This window comes from Durio zibethinus, chromosome 26 (assembly GCF_047325235.1).
Source record: "Durio zibethinus cultivar Kanyao isolate XHJ-2024 chromosome 26, ASM4732523v1, whole genome shotgun sequence".
Classification (NCBI taxonomy): domain Eukaryota; kingdom Viridiplantae; phylum Streptophyta; class Magnoliopsida; order Malvales; family Malvaceae; genus Durio; species Durio zibethinus.
In genome coordinates, this window is record NC_143187.1 from 4,406,044 (window position 1) to 4,427,657 (window position 21,614).

A 21,614-nucleotide genomic window follows, 5' to 3' on the forward strand; every position below is an offset into this window, starting at 1 on the left:
ATGTTATTTAACCAAAAAAAAAAAATATATATATATATATATATATATATATATATAAATATATATATATATATTACTGGCAGTATTATTTTACCGAACAAGTGGCAATGGTTCCCATAATCAACGGCTAGAAATAACTTTACTTTCTTCGCGCCTGTTCTCGCATCTTGTATTCCTCTCCCTGTTTCTTTGTCTCCCAATGGATTCCATTTCCAGCACTACTTCCCTCGTCACTCCCAAGTTCCGGTGCTTTGATCCTACCAACATTTATCCTGCAACCGCCAATCACCGGCGCTACTACTCCACCTTGCCTTCTTCTTGTTCCAGAAGTCCCAGGGTTACTGGCAACAACAACACCACCAACGTAATGGCCAATTCAACCACCACCGCCGACGCCAAAATCGTCACCGGCGACTGTGGTTACCTTCTCGAAGATGTGCCTCACTTGTCTGATTATATCAACGAACTCCCTGTAAAAATTAAAACTACTCTCTCTCTCTTAATCCTTGTTTTATTTCTATATGGAAGTTAAAGAAAATATACAATAGAAGTAATGAAAATGAATAGAGAAAATTCAAGCATAAACTGGGCAGCTTTTGGTTTTACTTATCACTAATATTTAATCTAGGGCTCTGTTTGCAGCTTATCCCAAAAGTTATGCTCTGTTTTTCACTTTTTTTTTTTTTTTTAACTGGGGGCAGACATATCCGAATCCATTGCAAGACAATCCAGCCTATTCAGTTGTGAAGTAAGGTCTTCTTTTTTATGGAATTGTCTGATTATTGATGCATTTCCTTTAAATGATTTATTATCATATAATTTTTTAACACGAAATGGATTGTTCTGTTTCACCAGGCAGTACTTCGTTGATGTTGATGATACGGTTGCCCAAAAGGTAGAAACTTTTCTGCATCAATATATGTAACTTTTATTCAAATTTTAACACTTTAATTAATTAATGGTGTGTAAAATATAAGCTATTGTTTATGAAAATGGAAAATGAACTCATTGCATCACGTCAACTTTTGTCATTGTTTCTGAATATGGTTTTCTGCTTCCTATGCACAGATTGTGGTTCAAAAAGAGAGTCCGAGAGGAACCCATTTTAGGCGTGCAGGTCCTCGTCAGAAGGTTAGGAATTCTTGTTTCTTTGAATGTAAAATTTTGGGGGTTCCTATCATATTCAAATTCAGAAATAGTGATGTTCATTGTTATATATGGTTTCAGGTGTTCTTTGAATCAGATGAAGTTCATGCATGTATTGTAACATGTGGTGGTCTATGCCCTGGTCTAAACACCGTGATTAGGGAAATAGTTTGTGGATTACACCACATGTATGGTGTCACTAGAGTTATTGGGATTGAAGTAAGTGTATGCAATATTCATTTATTTCACATGATTGATTGATGTACTTAATTTAATTGCTGAGGCTAATATGTTCTTCTAGGGAGGATATAAAGGTTTTTATGCTCGAAACACAATTCCTTTGACACCAAAAGTTGTAAATGACATCCACAAACGTGGTGGTACCATTCTTGGAACATCAAGAGGAGGACATGATACCTCAAAGATTGTTGATAGCATTCAGGATCGAGGCATTAATCAGGTATATGTTGATCTTTTTCTGGTCTGTTATTTCTAATTTATATGAATACGATATGATGTTCACCATATACTTCCTTTACCTTTGGTAAGGAATTCCATATGTGGATTTGAGCATTAAAACTAGATATATCTCAGGTATACATCATCGGGGGAGATGGAACTCAGAAAGGGGCTTCTGTGATTTTTGAGGTAATTGATCTAGATTTTGTTATATTGAAGATTCAAGTTGGGACAAATAGGCTGTTTTATGTATAAATTTTTGTTTAACTTATGAAGCTGTCTTTTGGAAAATGGTTGTCAGTATTTGACTAGTTATTAATAATCCTATCTTTTATGCAGGAGATTAGAACACGTGGCCTCAAAGTTGCTGTAGCTGGAATTCCGAAGACTATTGATAATGATATTCCGGTACTTATAGCATGCACAATTGGGAGACACCATCTCACTTACTTCATGCTTTTATGCAAACTGGCGTGATTTTTTATTGTAAAGTAGTCATATTGAACAAGTTGTGATCCTTTTGTAACAGGTTATAGACAAATCCTTTGGTTTTGACACTGCTGTTGAAGAGGCTCAACGAGCAATTAAAGCAGCCCATGTTGAATCAGAAAGTGTTGAGAATGGTATCGGTTTTGTAAAGTTAATGGGCCGGCACAGTGGTAAATTTTACACCTCTATGCAGTTATTTTGATTAGATGATTTGAAGGATTGGTACATTATCCAGGTCTTATTACATTATATAAAACGCAGGTTTTATAGCAATGTACGCTACTCTTGCAAGCAGAGATGTGGACTGCTGCTTGATCCCCGAGTCACCATTTTATCTTGAAGGACTTGGTGGACTGTTTGAGTATATTGAAAAAAGGCTAAAAGAAAATGGGCACATGGTTATTGTAGTTGCTGAAGGTGCGGGACAAGAGTTCCTTTCTGAAAAGATCAGCTCCAAAGACAAGGAAGATGCTTCAGAGAACAAGCAGCTCCACGATGTTGGTTTTTGGATATCACAGAAAATAAAGGTACAGATGCTTTAGGACCAATTTGTTGGTGCTGAAACATTTTTGCATGCCTCATCTGCGGAGCTTGTCTGATTCATGCAAGCATTAGAACTATTTAGGTCTTAACTCTTAATAGTGGGAATCGTTGTCTGACGAGCATTCTTAATCTCAAGGTGTTGAATATGATTTTCCCTCGTTGGCTTAAACAAAATTCATTAAGATGCCTAAGTTGGCAGTAGAAATATGTTAGGCTGATCTGGTGTTCACCTCTATCTTGCAACACTCTTAAAATCATCTTTATTTGGCATTCATCAGCAGTCAATCCATTTTTTGTTAACGAGGATAGCAGTGTGATGGAATGTTTTCCTTTTTCAATGTTCATTCCACAAAGATTGATATTTTATCTTCTATGTTGCAGGACCACTTCAGTAAGCAGCAAAAGATGACTATAAATCTCAAATACATAGGTAGTTGGTGAAAACCTGTATATATGCTCATTTCAGTTACTGTCTGCCGAGATTTCTTTGGTCCATATTAGCCAAATATGTAACCAAGCACTGCTTTCATTTTCTGGCAGATCCCACTTACATGATATGTGCGGTACCAAGTAATGCTTCTGATAATGTTTACTGCACACTCCTTGCTCATAGTGCCATTCATGGTGCAATGGCCGGGTACACAGGTTTTACTGTTGGCCCTGTTAATGGAAGACATGCCTACATACCATTCCATGTAAGTTCCTGAATGAAATGACTAATGTTACGTTCTCTTTGTAAAGAATATAGACAAAAGTGCTTACTATTGCCTGCCAATACAATTCTAGCTGGCACTAAAACCACTTTCCTTTTTTGTTGTTCAATCTTCTATAGACTGCTTAAAAGAAGGCCTTAGTTGATGTGATAAAACGTTTACTCGGTAATGTGCAGCGCATTAATGAAAGACCGAACAAGGTAGTGATCACGGACAGGATGTGGGCAAGGTGCCTGTCATCAACCAATCAGCCAAGCTTCTTAAGCCCAAAACAACTCTCTGAAAAGAAAGCAGAGGAAGAACAACGGGAGAATCATATTGAGGACTTAGAAATCAAGTAAAGAAACTTTCCATGCGGACCTCATTGAGCCATTGTGTCACTGGAGAAATTTGGTTTTGGGTATCTGCTGTTTCTCCATAGTCCATACTTATGGCTGCTTGTTAACCTCTTCTCCATCTCCTGAATTGTTGACCGCATTCATACGCTTCTATGTAAAGTGCACACCCCGATGCTTTGGGCGGTTTGATAGTCCATTGAAATACAGGGAGCTGTAAAATTACTGAGTGTTTATGCTTGTATTTTATCATGTGCTGGATAAAGTATTTCATTGCCTTCTGAGTTTGCTCATATCCACCACTGACTTCTGAGTTTATATGGACAAATGGAACCCAATTGGCAAATAAGAGACTGCAGTTGGATTCCTTTGGTTCAATCATTTCTTTCAAAGTTTCAAATCTTTACATGCCCTCTGTCGTGGCAGGATAAGAGATGTTAACCAGGTCATACTAATGAGATTTAGCAAATATCAAGAACCGACCAAGGGGCATAAAGGCTCTTTTTCTAAAGTTTGAATCAAAAGATCGTATCCTAAAGAAGAATATTTAGATAAAAACAGCTGGCTTCTAAGCCAACGTCAATGTATAAAAGCATAATTGATCAAGGAACAGGCGCAGATGGGAGCTGTGTAAGTATGTTATATTAACAGTCTTGCACGCTCTACATAGTTGAAAAAAAGAAGAGGCCCTTGAACCTTGTTTTGTTCTTGGGAACTGACATACAACTAAACACATTACAAATAAGCATACAGATAATATGATACATATTTTTTGGACCAATGATGTCCAACTCTTTTTCAGTACTTAGTAAACACGGTATTGATAACCCCCTTCAAATCCTTGCAGCCAATAATCTCCATCTTCCCAAAATCAAGTGTTGCCAGTGATTTCTCAGCTATCATGGGCACGATACACTTCTTATATCCCAGTTTTGCAACTGTGCTTACTCTTTTGTCCATCCTCGATACCTAAAATATAGCAAGAAAACAAAGTTTTGCATGCTTCAATAGAGGGTCATGAAGAATGGAAATGTTGCTTGAACTTGGCTCTTCTTAGTAAAGTTAAACCAAATACTAAAAAATAGGCAGTGAACAAAAAGTTCAACATTTCACCACCATCGAAAACAGTATCAAAGTCCATCAAGTTATGTATAAAATGTATTTTCTAAGACATGATTTCTGTTTTTATTTGAGAAAAGTAAACAAGAATCAGCACAGGCAAACTTTAAATATGCCAATTCCCCACCCCCACCCCCTGCCAAAAGAAAATGAAAGGAAAGAAGAAGTTTAAGCTATGAACATGAAAAAGTGACTGCCGAGGTAATTGCGATAACAGGGACAGTAAATGATTACCATGCGAAGCTCACCACCAAGGCCAATTTCACCAATGAATGCAACTCCACTAGGAATAGGAAACTCTAAGAAGCTGAGCAAGACAAGAGGCATATATTTATCAACTTAGAACAGAATGTGTGTGTGTGTGTGTGTCAAAAAATTGACCACGACAAGGAAAAAGGCAAGAAATAAATTGTCCAGGTACTGTGTGCAGGAACTTGAAAGCCTGGTTTACAATTCACAAATATTAAATAATATAAAATATATTAATATATTTTGATTTATAAATCTATAATTTATTTATTTTATTATTATATCTATTGTTATATATTATTATTTAAATATTATATATTATTTTTTAAATAATTATTAGTTATATTATTTTCCATAATCACTTTATCATATAAATCAGGCATGTGATAAACTGGAATTAACAAAAACAAGTAAAAGTTATACTCTAAGAATCATAATCTACTGAAAAAACTAGACAGGCTAAACAAAACATATCCCATGCCTGCTACAAATTGATGCTGCTACTGCAAGATCCCCGGCAGTCTCTGTCAATGACACTCCACTGACAACATTTAGAAAAACAGCCTGGTATGAAAAAGCAACGAAAATTACATAAGTATATGAAAAAGAACATATAATAAAGAATATAATCCAATACTTTGACGAAAGAGAAAGAACATATAATAAAGAATATAATCCAATACTTTGACGAAAGAGAAAGAACATATAATAAAGAATATAATCCAATACTTTGACAAAAGAGAAAAATTAAACAAAATGAAGTATTATGGCTAACGAACCACTTTGGTACTTTCTATTGCTTTAAACAGAAGCAAACTTTTTCTTTTTTTTTTTCATACATAAGATGTGCATAACCCATGAGGAAAGGGAAGGAGGTCTTGGTTCAAAACCAAGATCTCTATGTCCTCCTATAAGCTCCTTAGCCACTAGACCAAGGAATCGAAGACAACAGAAACAAACTTTAGTTCATCTTTTTCTAAACCAATAACTAAAAGATCCACATGCTGAAACATCCCCTACGAAATAAAGGTTAAATATCAATATATTGACAACCCTTGACAGAACATGCTAAAAGCAAAACGAATCACAATCAAACTAGAGTAACAATCTTTTTATGATAAGGGTGAAGAAAGAAAAGAAATGAATTTTAAACCAAAAGAAATGGACACTGAATCAGAGAGGACAAACAGTAGATAGTAACTTACATTCTCTTGGATCTTTAGACCAGCTTGCTTGGCAAGGACCTATATTAAAAACAGTCACTCAGAATGGCAATATTATAAATGCAGAATATTAAAGTCTAGTGTTACCAAAAAGTGTAGCATGCAGATGATTGATTCCTAACTCAAGAGTTCTAACTTCTAATTACTTCAATAGGGAGAAGAAACAGCATGAAGTAATAAAGCAAATAACTCTTAAACCATTCTGATTTATTGTTGAGTAATAATACAAAAACATATGAAAATAAGACTCCCAGTCCCAGCCCTACACCCCAAGAGGAGAGCAGAGTTTGCTGATATGAGTTGACTTAAATACCAATGTTCAATTTGGCTTTTTAATCCAAATGATAAAAACAAACACTCAAATAACTCAAGTTGTTAACCATATTAAATTAATTATAAGATAATTTGCTTCTGAGATTCATAATAAGAAAATTCTAACATTCCAAACTGAGTGCTTCCATCCTTACCTTTTATTCATAATTAACATTTCATTTTAAGGAAACAAATTATCCAAGCTGGAAAAAAACCTTAATCAATGCTAGCCAGTAGATATACAAAAGGAAGTTTTCAGACTAATCCTCCATTTAACTTTTATTTTTGAAAAGTTTCTTATACGTTAATAAGTGGACAATCACCAAGCCTTGAGGTAACATAAAATTTGAAGGTTGGTCTCTTTATCTCACTGCAGGATCCATCAGCATTTTACAATTAAAAGTAATAAACCAAAACCAGATCACTGAGACTAGCAGTGAGAAAATGGGCATTTAACTATCTCAGTTGAGGTAGAAGGCGTGGAAATCACAGCATATGGCATAAGCTACTACATGCTTCTGCTAAGAACTTGTAAAGCTACATAAATAAAAGTAACAGTATTGAAAAAGGCAACATTCATAGCATGCAGATCAAATGTTTACAGGAGAATTTAACAGCACTTACAGAGATAATCATGTCAGCTCTGCTTGCTTGGATTCCGTTCACATGCCTAGAAACTGTTGAGCTAGACACACACAATGCCTACACAGGATTATAAAAGTCCATTAATAGCATTTGTTGGACTCTGATACTAACAAATAACATTACAAGACTATGAGCAAGAAACAATACTGGAAAACTTTCCCTAACATATTGTATGCCTCATTTTTTCAATACTTATTAAGAAAACTATCAATAACGGTTAACTAACAAAAATATTTTCTCAAAATAGAGTTTAGAGATGTATAATCTAACATAGGCCAAACTTGATCAGATTCGTTTGTAATAAATATGCATAATCATAGCCCTTCTTGCTTTAATAAGAGCTCCACAGCCATGTTTTAATTTGTTCTTTGAAGAATTCATTGCAAAAGAACAGAGTTTTGTTACAGAGTCTTTCAGGAAGCCCTACTCTACAACCCCTATGAGCTTTCTTTCTCATACATATTCATTCCAGAAAGGAAAGAGATTAAGTTGTTCAGACCCAAAAGCTTGAGTGAAGAAAGAAAAATGGCCAGTTTTTAACGTACAAAGGCTCTATTGATAAGAGAAAAAAGAACAAAAAAAAAAGAAAAAGAATACAACAACAAAGTTTTCTCATTTAATAATGAAACAAATAGTTTGTTAGTTGAGGGAAAGGGAGGGTAATAAGAGAGTATTATCCTTTCAGTTGTTTGGATTTTGAAAACTACCCCTGCAAAAATTCGACAATCCTACTTTTTTCGTTCCTCTTAATTGGGTGGATTGGGAGGATCCCCATTAACAGTTCTCACTTCATAGATGAAATTACCATTATATTGATATTTTCTCTTAACAAATAAAGGATATAATTGATGACGTACATGATAAAGATAAACTATCCTTCATAAATTATAATCCCCATGCAATGGAGAAAATTCTAAGTATAAATATTGTAAAGCTCAATGCTTCGTCCTGAACTCTGATAATCATTTTAAATATAGTACTCGATAATAGAATATTTCATATCCATTACATTCATTAGGCAGTTCAAACCCAACCCTCAGGTAAGTAAATGTTGTTAGAAACATGAAGCAAATGAGAAAAAAACAAAGTATAAAAGGACAATACCTGAATTTCAATAAGGAAAGCACGAGATCCGTCCATAATTACAGCAACAGCGAGTCCAGCTAAAAACTCTGAATCTGAGTTCTGATCACTTAAAAACATCTCACTGGGGTTTGAAACAGCTTGGAGTCCTAATTGTGACATTTCAAAAACTCCAAGCTGACAGTAGATATGCTCATTAAGACAATAGCCAGTGATGGATTCACATGACATATTTGAGTTTAAAGAAATCAAAGAATTAACAAGATCTTCAACATAGAAAATAAAAAAAATGATGATGATACAGGATACAATCAAGTCCAGCATCTCCCTGAGTCATTCATTTTATAGTAGAAGCAAAAAGAATTATATCTCTATCATTGGTACCTCATCAGTTGACCCAAAACGATTCTTCACAGGTCGAAGCAAACGATGAGATGAGCACTTTTCCCCCTGGAAATGATAGTAGTTATGTTATCGGAACCAAAAGTATGAACTCAAGAACTGACTTGTAGCCCAAAGCAAACTATTTTGGAAAATATATGGAAACTATGAAGAGTAAAAAATAGTACTTCTTGATAATAGGTTACAATCAGGACAAGAAAATCATCAACATTTCCAAAAATACAATTTTAAGCGGAAAAGTACATTCCAATCAGTTATATTTCAATCCAAATTTCCTGGAAAACAGATGCATTTATTCTTCATACATGATGATTAAAAGGCATATGTCCAAACTTTTGCAAAGTTAAAGAACATGATGATATTCAAATTTGAGCCAACATCTGATAATGGATGTCTTAAACAAGCTTCATTGTCTCTGTTTTGTAATGACAGGAAACTAAAAACCAGTCCACAATTTACAATGACATGTAGATCGGAGTTTCTAGTTTTCCCTCTGTTTGATTAAAAAAAAAAAAAAGAACCCAATCTTTCCTTCCAACATTTGTGCCAAAACCCCAACAGTTTTCTACACGTACTTTGCATGTCCATCACAAGGCAGATGTATTGAAATTATACTGCTCATTGTTACTAACGCAGGTTCTGTGAGGAAAACCATTTAATATGTTCACCCATCAAAATATGCCACTTCAAAATATTCTTCTTTTAAAAATGGAAGGGGGCAAAATATAAGCTCTAGAGAGATGAGAATAAAATGAGATGTCAATTTCACCAACGGAAAAATAAACTTAATTTCCAAGGCTAAAAGTAGTGTCTCCAACTGGTTTAATTCCTATTAATTTAGGATCTTCTATAAACGAAAGCAAACAACATTTTATCCAACTAAAAAAACAATAAAGATAATGAGATGTGCAATAAAGAAAACCACACAAAGAGAACAAGATTAGCAACAGTATAGAAAGAGGCAACTAGGTACCAACTTCCAGATATAAGACAGCATCTACAATGTGCTCCAAGACACGAGGTCCAGCTATTTCACCAGTTTTTGTTACATGCCCAGCCTGACATCATAAAAAAGAATAGGAAGAGTACAAAAGCATAACTCAGAAGTTAGAACCAATAATGTGACTGAATAAATTAAAGCTGACAAAATTCAGTAAGCACATATATCAGCCTACTCATGGAACATATTATCAATTAATTTTTACATACCTTAGAGCAAAGAAGTGCAAAACTGAGAGGAGGTAAATTACTTGAGTACCTTTTCATAGAAACAAAGTGTCATAACTGAATTTCTATGGCCAAATTCTGCAATACTATGAATGTGCTCAAGAATAACCCTCTCCATCCCTACCACCTCTCTCATTCTCTTTTCCTTATGGAGTATTCAATTTAAACCATTATCAATTCTCATCTCCCCTCAATTCTTTACCACTATAGCTGCCGCCAAAAGCTTTAGCAATGAAGATAAATCATCAGCATTTATCTCACTTTTGTAATTAATGGTGCATGTTCAACCCCAAATAGCCAAAATGCATCACACGCAGGACATTAGACATGTACTAGAAACAAAAATGCAATCATCAGGTTAGCATCCATCTAGCCCCTAAGACAATCAAGTTACCATCTGCAACACGGTTATCATCAATCATTTGTCCAAAGGCAACAGTAAATAATACCACCCAGATTTCCAGATTACCATCCTTCAACAGTCTCATGATCTGCTTCTTTTAGTCACTAGATTATTTCCTTCCACCCTTTCAAGTGTGACACAAAGAAGGGCCCTTTCATTAGAAAAGAACCTCCAGCTTAATCTATCAGCAATAAGTATCCATTTGCATTGACTACCATTTATAAGCCACTTCTTAGTTACTAAGCACCATCATGTACTTAAAGAAGAAACATAAAGAATAAATCCCCCCTAAATAGCTGAGCAACAGTTTAGAAAATTTCAAATTGCAAACAACTAAAATAAAGGAACAGCCACAAACAGAAATGTTTGGGAACCATCCAAACCACAAGCATAAAAACTATCTGTTGATTAATCATGCTACTAAATTTGACATAATAAATTAAAAAAAATAATTAAGAAAACCACATATTCAATCAGCTGATTTGAGAGAAAGAACCTTATGCTTACCAAAAGAACAGGGATGTTGGTTTTTTTTGCAAACCGCAGCAAAGCAGACGTGCATTCTCTGACCTGTCATTAACTAAACAGTGTCACTCCTTAGCAAATAACTGCCCTCAAACCAACAGAGAATTAGAAACCCCCACTCCCTAAAATATGCACACAATTGCTCTATAAAACTTCTTATATTGCTAGTTGAACATTATGTGAAAAACAGAACTACTAGGGAGAGAACAAAACATTACCAAGGAAAATGATTTAAAATGATAAGTGGTGCTAATAACTATAAACATTTAAGTCTCCAATCTAGGTCATTCCATATGTTATGCCAAAGGGTAAGGACAAAAAGAAACCATAAAGGTCATGGTGCAAAAATATTCCAACCTGTGAGAGACCACCAGCACTTCCAATAACTTCCTTCAGATAAACCGTCTGAATTGAATCAACAACTACAGCCCGTGGTGAGCGGGGCCGAATTTTTACCAAAATGTCCTGCAAGGAAGCAAATCCACCAATTAGTTTAGGATTCACTGCCTGATTCTCTGTACAAGGAAAATCATAGATTTCATTTCCAATATGGTAGACCAGCAACACTCTTTCAATTTGGAAGAAAAGTTGACATAACAGCTAAGAAAGGGGGATTTAAGAAAAAGATTTCTTAATTATAAGCATTTCCTTAGAGTCATTTACCTCGATATCAGTACCAGAGTAAAGGTAAAGTTCGTTAGCTCCAATCTTCATACGGTCAGCTCTACTACTAATTTGTTCCACACTCTGCCATGAGGAAGCCAGAAATGAATTCAACTCAAATTAATGCTGGCATATTCATGGTAAAACAGGCACTATTATTATAGTGCCAAGGTCAATGACTTATCAATATGTGCAAATTATAACATAGTAAAGCTTGAACAGTTGAGCAAGATAATATTGATAGATCAGTGTGACACTACACAAAAACTAACCTCTTCGCCAGAGACATATACAACACAAGCAGGTTGACCTAAGCCATGTCCCTCAGCAATTAGTGCAGCCACCTTTCAAGTAAGAAGTGAACTTAACATTATAATTAGACAGCTATTTCCAATAAAAGAATGTCAATATGAGTTGATGACAGAAGAGTTTCCTTTTCAATCCAAAAAAAAAAATTTCCAGAACAAGATAACAGAAGAACCCTGAACACCTCAAATGCTTCAAACTTGTACCTGCAACAGTAGGGTACTCTTTCCAACACCAGGATCACCGCCAATCAAAACCAATGAACCTGTAAACAGAAAAAAAAAAAATACACAAATGAAATAAGCTTCCATTATGAACTCAAAATACCAATTTTAAGCAATTATTTACGATACATTTGGATCACACTATCATGTTTTCATTCGTTTTTTTTCAAATTTTTTAGAAGCAATAATGCCAAAATTAATCAACAGAAAGATTATAAACAGGGACCAAACCTGGAACAAGACCACCACCAAGCACCCTGGCAACTTCATTTCCAAAGGGTCCAGACCTAAATAGCAAGCATACCAAGCAAAAACATACATGCATTTATACCTAAGTACAATGTTTTCAAATCCTTTAAGTTTCATAAAAAAAAAAAAAGGAACTTACAGTGGAATCCGGTAATCCATCTTCTTAATCCCACGCGTAACATCAACCAACCTAACTGGTTCCACGTCCCCTGCATCCTTTGGTAGCCAAGACCGCACCACAGTTTCCGAGAATTCCAACCCTCTGTTCTTGGTCTCCACTTCTGAAAACCTCCTCATCGTCCCGGAATTATCACAGGAACGGCAAACTCCCCACCACTGGCCATCTGAGTACCCACAATATTCACAAACCCACCTAACTTTACCTTTCCCTTTCTTCTTATTCCCAACTATGTCTCCAAATACCAACTCGTTACCCGAAAACGCCTTCTTTCGACTCATCTCATCAGCGTTTTCATCGGAAGAATAACGAGACCTATTGTTGAAATCTGAGAATCCCTTCTGGGCTTTTTCTCCGTCGCTCAAATTAGCACTTTTGGCCTTCCCATAAGTCCCTTCGGTCTCAAAGTCCGCATTTGCTCCGTCTTCCGAACCCGACTCGTCATACTGGTTACTGCTTTCCCGACTGCTGCTACTCGTGTAGAGCTCGCCAGTAAGCGGCTCGAAGGCGGTCCAGACACGATGAGTTTCATGGGTTCCATCCGTTTCCGGAGAATTAAGAGCTAACCGGGCGTTGGAGGAGTGAAAATGGCGGGAAAGGAAGGAGAGGGAAACAGAGAGTCTGGTGGGATTACGGAGAAGGAAGCGTTTATGGGTGTAGTAAATTGATCTTATGGCTTTCATTTCGATGATTTGCATAAGAGAAACTGTGCAGTACTATGGGAATGGGAGGGAGAGAGGATCCTTTTTTTTTACCTTTTTTTTGTTTATTATAGCAGGATTTAGCTTAGGGTTTTGTTAGAAGATTGAAATACTTGCAGAAAAGAGAACCCCGCCAAGTTTTGAAAGAGAGAGTGTGTGACTGTGGTGTTGGTTCGGACTCCATTCCAATTTCCAGGCAGCTCCCCGTCTTGGGTTTTCGAGGATGGGAAAATTCCAACTTCACACCTCGTTAACCCCATAACTTTTTTAGTCTCCACTCAAATTCCCAGCATGCATAAATTATAATGGGAAGCATCTTATTTAAAATTTTATTTACTGTAATTTTAAATCACAATAATTAATTATGTGATAATTTATTACTTATAAATATGAATTTTATATAAAATTTTAATAAGTTTTACATAATTTTAAATTATAATTAATTATATTATAATAATTATGTATAAAATCTCTTGTTAAAATCATATAATTCAAATTTTATTGACAAAATTTCTTAAATATTTTTTTTTTACTTGATGTTAATAGGATTTGAATCTTATAGCAATTGTCAAAATTGATATGAATTAAAAAATATTATTTTATACATATCATTTTAAATTTTTATTTTACAAATTTTATCATTAAATTTTAGAGTTAACTTTAGAAATATACCTTATAATTAAAGTCGAAATAAAAATATTTTGAGATTTAAAATATAACACTTAATTATCCTATAATTTATTTTATTATTATTTTTTTAAATTGTTACTTTTGTCATTTTTTTTTTCTTCTTTATCTTAATTCATATTTTATATCTAGAAATTTATTCTCTCTATAAAATTAAATCAATTCTTAGAGAATTAATTTAATTTTAGAGAGAAAATAAATTTGTCAATCAAAAGCTCAGTCAAAACCATTTCTAACAAATAGTATTTTTGATTTAGCAAAATCTAAAAGATTAAGCAAACAAGGCAAAACATAGACAATCATAAAACTAAAAGAGAAAAAAAAATTGAGCAATTAGTAATCTCAAACAATTCAGTAGCCAGTACTCATCTGAATTAAAAAAAAAATAGTAAGCAATTCAAAACCAAAATTCATAAAACAAACGACAAAAAATTTACCAATAAAACCTTAATACGGATCAATAATTAGTGAACCCATAATCGATAATTAACGAAACCAAAAAAAACCCATTAAGTAGTGCAAAGTCAATAATCACCCATTAATAAATAATTATAAACACAAAAATTAATAACAAAACACCTACAGAAAAATTCAAAAACAAAATAAAAAATTCTTATATAAGAATTTTTTTTTTTATTGTAGGGCTTTTCTCTTTGGATTTTGAAATAGAATAAAAATTATTATTTTAAGATTATTGAATGGTCAACAGTGGCATGGCAGGGACAATTTAAAATGTTTTGGATTTTGGTTTGTGTCTTAGAGTGCTCAAATAAAAAAGATGTAGCAGCATCTCTGATTAGATATTGAGTTTTTGCTGGATATTAGCTAAATAAGGAAAGAAATGAGCAGTGCCACACAGAGGAAAAAGGAAACCAAGGCCAACAATCAATAGTGGAGCAGGTGGTGGTTTTTTAATTGATTTATGAGTTTTGTTATTGAGTTTAAAGCTAGTTGAGAGAAGTTAGAAAATGCTTAGGGGGTTTGGTTTAGTTAGAGAGAGAATTAATTTAATTTTAAAAAAAGAGAATGAATTTTTAGAGAGAGAATATGAATTTTTAAAGAAATAACATGAGATGAAAAATAATAATAATAAAAAGTAACAAAAAGTAATGATTTTAAATAAAAAATATAAATATAAATCGTAAGGTAGTTAAGTGTTATATTTTAAACATTATAAAATATTTTTATTTTGACTTTAATCACATTGTATATTTCTAAAGTTAACCTTAAATTTTATTAATTTCACATTTATTTGTTATATAGATGTAAATGGATTGGATCAATTTTGAGCTAGGTTCGTACTTGATATTTATAACTTATGTGTTTATTCAGATTCAATTCAATCTGATATAATATTTTAGTTTTCTCAAGTTCATCCATTAACCATAAATTTATATAATAAATTTTTTTTAAAATAAACTATTAAAATAAAAATTTACATATATATATTTGTATAATTATAATATTTTAATTATATATTTTATTTGGGTAAGACTCATGTTTTAATTCTTTTATTTAAAATTCAATCTAAATTTTAAATATATCTGAAAATTGTGTTAAACTTATTTAATGGATCTTAATTTTTTATTCAAAATCTTTACAAACTTAAATGGACGTTTGGATTAAAATAAATAACCTGATCATTAAACAAGTTTAATTTGCTGTCATATTACTTAATTTGTTATTTTTAAGTAATAAAATTTACTAATGACTATTCTTTACTCTTTTATATTTATTTGTTTTTTGCATAACAAAAACTTATATTGCTACATTTTGTTATTTTTACATCTATTCCTTATTGTAGTACTAGTTCATTTGTTGGTATGGACAATCTTAAAAGTTGTCGACTCTAATTGTCATATTTTGCCATTGGACTTTGAATTACTTGCTTTCCAATTAGAGTTGTGTTTGATTATAATTGTTAGTTTGAATAAAAATTTAAAATATAAATGCAATGTGAAATAATTTTTTTAAAATTATGATTAAATTTATTCGTAATAATAAAAGCATTTAGGGATTTGCAATTACGATGCTTAATGATAATTTTAATATCAAAATTGACTTTTCATTAAAAGATTAGAAGTATACGTGGATAACGTTGCACCCCAGTTTGATGGTATCTACGCACTGTTCAACTTTCATTTGTATCGTGGAATGTATTTGATTAGCATCAGTTGAAATTTTTATCATTTTAATTGAAGATTAATCAGAACATAAAGGGTCTAAATGGTTTATTCTCTTTTAGGACAGTCGACTCTCTTGCATAAAGCTTTCGGCTATGTTAGATAAAAATTGAAACAAAAATTATTTTTCAATTATGATTATCGAATGTTTTTGGTCCGATATTTTATTATTTAATTTCTAAACACTATAATTAATTGATTTTAGTTGAATAATTAACTATCATATTAAATATTATTATTAATGTTATTTTTTATCTAAACATATATATTTATTAATGATTTTAATCCATATAATAGTATATAATTTTATTATCACTATAATTTTTAATTTTATAAAAATTAATCTTATCATACATCTAAATAAATTTTAATTTAATTACTAATTATCTTCCCTATAGAAGGCAAAAAAATTAGAAATCGATGGGTTTCGATCCGATCCGATCTTTTAGAGTCGATTTTTTTTTTGAAAATCGAGTATCGGGTCGGGTCAAATCGAGTGGCATAAAATAAATTTAGGGTCAGGTCAGGGTCGGGTTTTAGGCAAATCCGACCAGACCCTACCCGACTTGATATATATAAATAATTTTTTAATTAATTATTTAATTATTTAATTATATATATATTTATATATTTAATTTTATATTTATATTAAAAATAATATTTTATTAATTTCGGATCGAATCGGATTAAATATAATTTTATACAATATCAAATCGGATTGAATTTAAATATAAAAATAATAAAAAATTATCAAATCAAATCAAATTCAAATTCTGATTTTATATATTTAAAATCGAATCAAATTCGAAATAAACAAAAATCTGTTTCATCGGACTGTTGCCATCCCTAGTCTCCCCCCATTTTATATTTAATATTTGTAGCAAAATGCATGCCTAATCACAAATTCAAGAGTCTAGTGGCAAGAAACTTCTAGTGTTTTTCAATTCGTTATTTTCTTACAACTGGACACTAGCATGGGAAAGTTAGATACATCAAAATGCAGGTCTAATCACGAATAAGTTTCGTGGTTGAAAGTTGACAGTATGGTTTCCATCTTCCTTTCAACGTACGTGTCCGCGTTAGCTTCCTTGCTTTTATGGTCACACGTTTTCTATGCACAAGCAACTTGTGCAAACAAAGTTAAGAAGCCTCTTTTTTATTACTGTTACTATTATTATTAATTAATGCAAGCATCCACTAATTTCATTTAAAAATATTCTAAAACTACTTGTTAAAGAAAAACAAAATCATTAAACATACGTCATCCGTGTTTTTTTTAAGGCAAAACGTAATTTTATACATTTAATTTAAATTTATGAATTTTTATATTATTATTATATAAATACATATAAAATATAAAATTTATCTTATTATAATTTATATGAACACATCAACCTTATAATATATATTTTTATTTTTATCAATCCATATATATTTTTTATAAAAATATTAAATCGTATTTTTTTTTACATTTTTTCGTTATTTTTTATCACATTTAAAATTATAAATCTAATTTAAATTTTGATTTAATGATTTGAAAAATTTTAAATAAAAATAATTAAAAAATATGGTTGGATCATTTGGCCCACCGAATGTAGGGACCTATTGGAGGGAAAAGTAGCTGAAGAATGAAGCGAGGCTGGGAGGCTGTCCAAATTATATTTTCCAAACCAAAGCCAAACTTATGATCTAAAATTAATTTAAGGAACCAAATTAAAAAAAAAACAAATTTTGGGGCATCAATTTTCTTTTCATTTGCGGCATCTACTTGGAATCAAATGAGCCAAGAATCCAACACTTACTATTCTCCATTAGCAAACAAAACCAAACTCTTCTCTGTCCTTTTCAACCTATTTTTTTCAAGTTCACGTTGAAAAATGAAATAAAGACAGAAACCAACTACGACTTAAACATTAATTATTCTGTAATGTTTCATGTGCAACTATTAAGAGTATGCTCTGTTTTGCTCTATAACAGACGCCCAAATTAATCCAAAAAAAGAAAAATTTTCAAAGCAGAAAAATTTAAAACAGAACAAGATAAGAAAAAAACGTTTGTGTTATGTTGATTCTTATTGATTTTCGACGCGTTTGAGGATCCTTCCTTTAATAGTAAGTCCTCTGTTTCTCTTTCAGAATCGGTTTTACATGAATTGAAATGGGTTTCTCTTATTTTATTAGTTCTTTCTTTCTTTTTTCCTTGTTTTCCGTTAATCTGAGGTGGGTTAAACGATTTTTTTTTTTTGGAGTTTATGTTATTCCTTGGTGTCTAATATTAGCATATTTAAATTTATGGATAATTAGTTTTTTCTTCTCTTATCTGTTTATTTATCAATCTTTTCTATTTTTGCACATGCAGATTAAATTTTGTTGCCTCTTAGATTGTTATTGTGAAATGGATCATATGAGTTTTATTGCCTTACTTTGTTCGCCTAGAATCAATGATTAGTTGTTGTTGTTTCTTTTAAATTTTGAGTTTTTGACTATTTAGATGGAAGATGATGAAGAGGAGGAGCATATGATTTTGCTGTATCTGGATTCTTGAATAATATTATCGAAATTAAATGTTTTCAGTTATGATGTTAAATGAAAAGAGGGATTTAAGGCATCTTTTGGTGAAATTTGGTGTGGCTGTTGCTTTCTCTTTTGCTGGATTTCTTTATTCTCAACTTAGAACCCGAAAGACCAAGCCATATTTGCCTCCCCCTCCATCCATGCGTGTTTCAGGTTTGTATTTTAGACTTTTATTGATCATTTGGTTTTGATTAATTTAATTGGGTATTGAACTTTGTTATTATTTTGATATAAAGATCGTTGTGGTGAGGTTGATTCTGGAGGAAATGATAGGCGTCACGATCATGTTCAGGCCTTAAAGATTTCATCAACTTCTGAACCTGTAAGTTTTCCTGGATGATATTATAGTCTAAAACATTTAGTTTGGCTTTTGGATCAATTCCAATTGTAACATCGATAACTAGATATAGGTGGAAGTGTAACTTAAATATTAAAATTCGAAAACATTTCATTCTCCCTGGTAACTTCTTTTGTTGGTATTTTATCAATTGGAGAAAGGGAGGAGGGGTAAGCCTTATATCTGTATTGTTTGTCCTAGCAGGCAGAAAGGAAACTTTTGTTATATATATCTTGTAATTGTATTTCACAGTATGATTATTGATTTTCATGGACCAAAAAACCGTTAAATGAAATCTGCTGATCTTCGTGGAAATGAAAGAGCCATTGATAGTTGGAATATTTTTCGACTTTATTCAACTGAATTACAAGATAAAAGCTGTTTAGTTTGTCTGTAAGGCAATCATGGGAAAGTTCAAGAAAATTGGGAATTTTCAGGGGCCTGCTAAATCATCTGCTTAAATATCCTTTTTGTTATATAGTTTGGATGCACCAACAGGCTTCTGCTTTATGCCTTAATCAATTTCTCTTCAATATTTACCTGCTTTTTCAATTTGGGAATTAAATGATTATATCTGCCAAAACCTTTCAATTTCATAACAGTTGTGAATCTAGTGTTCAAATTATTAGAGCACTGAATATTGTGCCATATGATGTTAGCTTCTAGGTTTATTACGTGCATGTGCTGATTCTGTTCCTGAGTATGATATCTTGGTTTCCCTCTGGCAGGAAGAAATGTCCATGCAACGAACTAGTGTTGATAATGCTTCTGTTGGTCTTTCCCCAAGCATCAGAGATGGTGGAGATGTGTGTCTCTTGCCAGAGTTTAATGATCTTGTTGAGGAATTTGACTTTTCTGCCAGTGCTTGTCCTTCTCCTAAGCAGGAAGTAGAAACACCAAGGTTAGATATAGAAACTTCAAGAACATTAAGAAGTGCTGAAAAGGATGATTATGAGCAAGAGATCAAGCACCTAAGAAATATGGTAAGAGTGCTTAGGGAAAGGGAGAGGAATCACGAGGTCCAGCTGCTGGAGTATTATGGCCTTAAAGAACAAGAAACAGCAGTTTTGGAGCTCCAAAACCGATTGAAGATAAACAATATGGAGGCTAAGCTTTTCACTCTCAAGATTGAGTCCTTACAGTCAGAAAACCAAAGGCTAGAGGGCCAAGTTGCTGATCATGCAAAAGTTGTAGCTGAGCTAGAAGCTGCAAGATACAGAATTAAGATGCTTAAGAAGAAACTTTGGCATGAGGCTGAGCAGAACAGAGAGCAGATCCTAAACCTTCAAAAGAGGGTTGCTAGATTGCAAGAGCAAGAACTCAAGGCTCCTGCAAATAAGCAGGATCTCGAATCAAAGTTACAAAGGCTAAAGGTTTTGGAAGGCGAGGCAGAAGAGTTGAGGAAATCTAATAGGAGATTGCAGATAGAAAATTCTGAACTGGCTCGAAAGTTGGAGTCAACCCAAATCCTTGCAAATTCTGTTTTAGAAGATCCTAAGGTAGTTATTTCATTTGTGGTGAATCCTCTTCCTTTATATTGTTACTAATATTATTATTCTTGGATTTATTCTGGGTGCATTTGTTTGCAGACAGAAGCATTAAATGAAATGAATAACTGTTTGAGGCAAGAAAATGAAGACTTGACGAAGCAAATTGAACAGCTCCAAGCTGATAGATGCGCTGATGTTGAAGAACTGGTGTATCTTAGATGGATAAATGCTTGCTTGCGATATGAGTTGAGGAATTATCAACCCCGTCCTGGTAAAACAGCTGCTAGAGACCTAAGCAAAAGCCTAAGCCCGAAGTCAGAGGAGAAAGCCAAAAAACTAATACTTGAATATGCACGTACTGAAGGAGTGGCGGATAGAGGGATGAATAGCATGGATTTTGATTGTGATCAATGGTCTTCCTCCCAAGCTTCCTATGGTACTGATACCGGGGATGTAGATGATTCTTCATTTGAGAATTCATCAGTTACAAAAACCACCAAATCGGGAAAACTTAAGTTTTTCAAGAATCTTAGGAGACTACTGCGGGGAAAAGATAGTCAGGCTTCACCAACAAGCAAAACTGATCACCAGGAAGACGTTGATTCTCCAACTTGGAGTTCAGGTAGAGGGAATGATTCCATAACCATGCTACAAAGCCATAGTGATAGGGTCACAACTCCATCTCAGAGTTCAACTAGAACCTCTCTGGATGTCCCAAGATGGAGGAGTCTGAATGTTGATCATATCAAAGACATCGAAAAGTTTCGAAGAAATAGCGACTGCAGTTCTTATGGATATAAAAGATTCATATTAGGCAGGGATGATGCTTCTGAATCTCCTCTTGAACACCAACTCGATCAAGACTCCGAGATCCTTCGGAAATCTGACCTGGTGAAGTTTGCAGAAGTTTTAGAAGAATCAGGACCACGAAGTGGAAAGATTCACAAGAAATCAGCAAGCATCATATAATATTGGTTGACACTAGTGTATATCTTGTTATTACATAATCAGTCCGAATGTAACATATCACTTTTACTGTTAGAAATCAAAATAGAAACACCTGAAAGAGCATTTAACACTAAATAACCTTTTCCATATATACCTTATTATTAGAAATTAATTATATAATTCCGTTGGTTTAAAAAAATTT

The 21,614-nt window shown here is 33.1% G+C and overlaps 3 protein-coding genes across 9 annotated transcripts; 2 read left to right on the plus strand and 1 right to left on the minus strand.

Annotated features, from left to right (window-relative positions):
- Positions 1-106: 106 nt before the first annotated feature.
- LOC111274579 (ATP-dependent 6-phosphofructokinase 6-like) lies at positions 107-3,978 on the plus strand. 2 transcript variants are annotated; one of them, XM_089755030.1, is made up of 13 exons: positions 107-472; positions 702-748; positions 856-895; positions 1,069-1,131; positions 1,228-1,365; positions 1,448-1,606; positions 1,741-1,794; positions 1,945-2,013; positions 2,135-2,264; positions 2,356-2,621; positions 3,019-3,067; positions 3,178-3,332; positions 3,470-3,612. In XM_089755030.1, exons 1-13 carry the CDS (start codon positions 200-202, stop codon positions 3,476-3,478), a joined length of 1,452 nt encoding a protein of 483 aa, XP_089611156.1. In that variant the 5' UTR covers positions 107-199; the 3' UTR covers positions 3,479-3,612. The 2 variants fall into 2 exon arrangements, with proteins under 2 accessions (XP_089611156.1, XP_022715060.2); XM_022859325.2 differs by having other exon boundaries at positions 111-472; positions 3,527-3,978.
- Positions 3,979-4,214: 236 nt separating this feature from the next.
- On the minus strand, positions 4,215-13,491 carry LOC111274578 (DNA repair protein RadA-like protein). Of its 2 annotated transcripts, XM_022859323.2 has the most exons (15): positions 12,455-13,491; positions 12,298-12,353; positions 12,049-12,107; positions 11,809-11,880; positions 11,537-11,620; positions 11,231-11,338; positions 10,856-10,918; positions 9,696-9,776; positions 8,701-8,766; positions 8,338-8,493; positions 7,213-7,290; positions 6,259-6,297; positions 5,535-5,617; positions 5,039-5,111; positions 4,215-4,654 (listed from the first exon to the last, which is right to left on the minus strand). In XM_022859323.2, the coding sequence occupies exons 1-15, from the start codon at positions 13,189-13,191 to the stop codon at positions 4,484-4,486; spliced, it is 1,926 nt and encodes a 641-aa protein (XP_022715058.2). In that variant the 5' UTR covers positions 13,192-13,491; the 3' UTR covers positions 4,215-4,483. The 2 variants fall into 2 exon arrangements, with proteins under 2 accessions (XP_022715058.2, XP_022715059.2); XM_022859324.2 differs by lacking the exon at positions 5,039-5,111 and having other exon boundaries at positions 4,488-4,654; positions 12,455-13,328.
- Positions 13,492-17,703: 4,212 nt separating this feature from the next.
- LOC111274580 (protein CHUP1, chloroplastic-like) lies at positions 17,704-21,550 on the plus strand. Of its 5 annotated transcripts, none has more exons than XM_022859327.2 (5): positions 17,704-18,175; positions 18,555-18,790; positions 18,874-18,959; positions 19,703-20,473; positions 20,564-21,550. In XM_022859327.2, exons 2-5 carry the CDS (start codon positions 18,628-18,630, stop codon positions 21,431-21,433), a joined length of 1,890 nt encoding a protein of 629 aa, XP_022715062.1. In that variant the 5' UTR covers positions 17,704-18,175; positions 18,555-18,627; the 3' UTR covers positions 21,434-21,550. The 5 variants fall into 5 exon arrangements, with proteins under 5 accessions (XP_022715062.1, XP_022715063.1, XP_022715066.1 ...); XM_022859328.2 differs by having other exon boundaries at positions 17,705-18,175; positions 18,638-18,790; XM_022859329.2 differs by lacking the exon at positions 17,704-18,175 and adding an exon at positions 18,188-18,283 and having other exon boundaries at positions 18,638-18,790.
- The last annotated feature ends 64 nt before the right edge of the window (positions 21,551-21,614 follow it).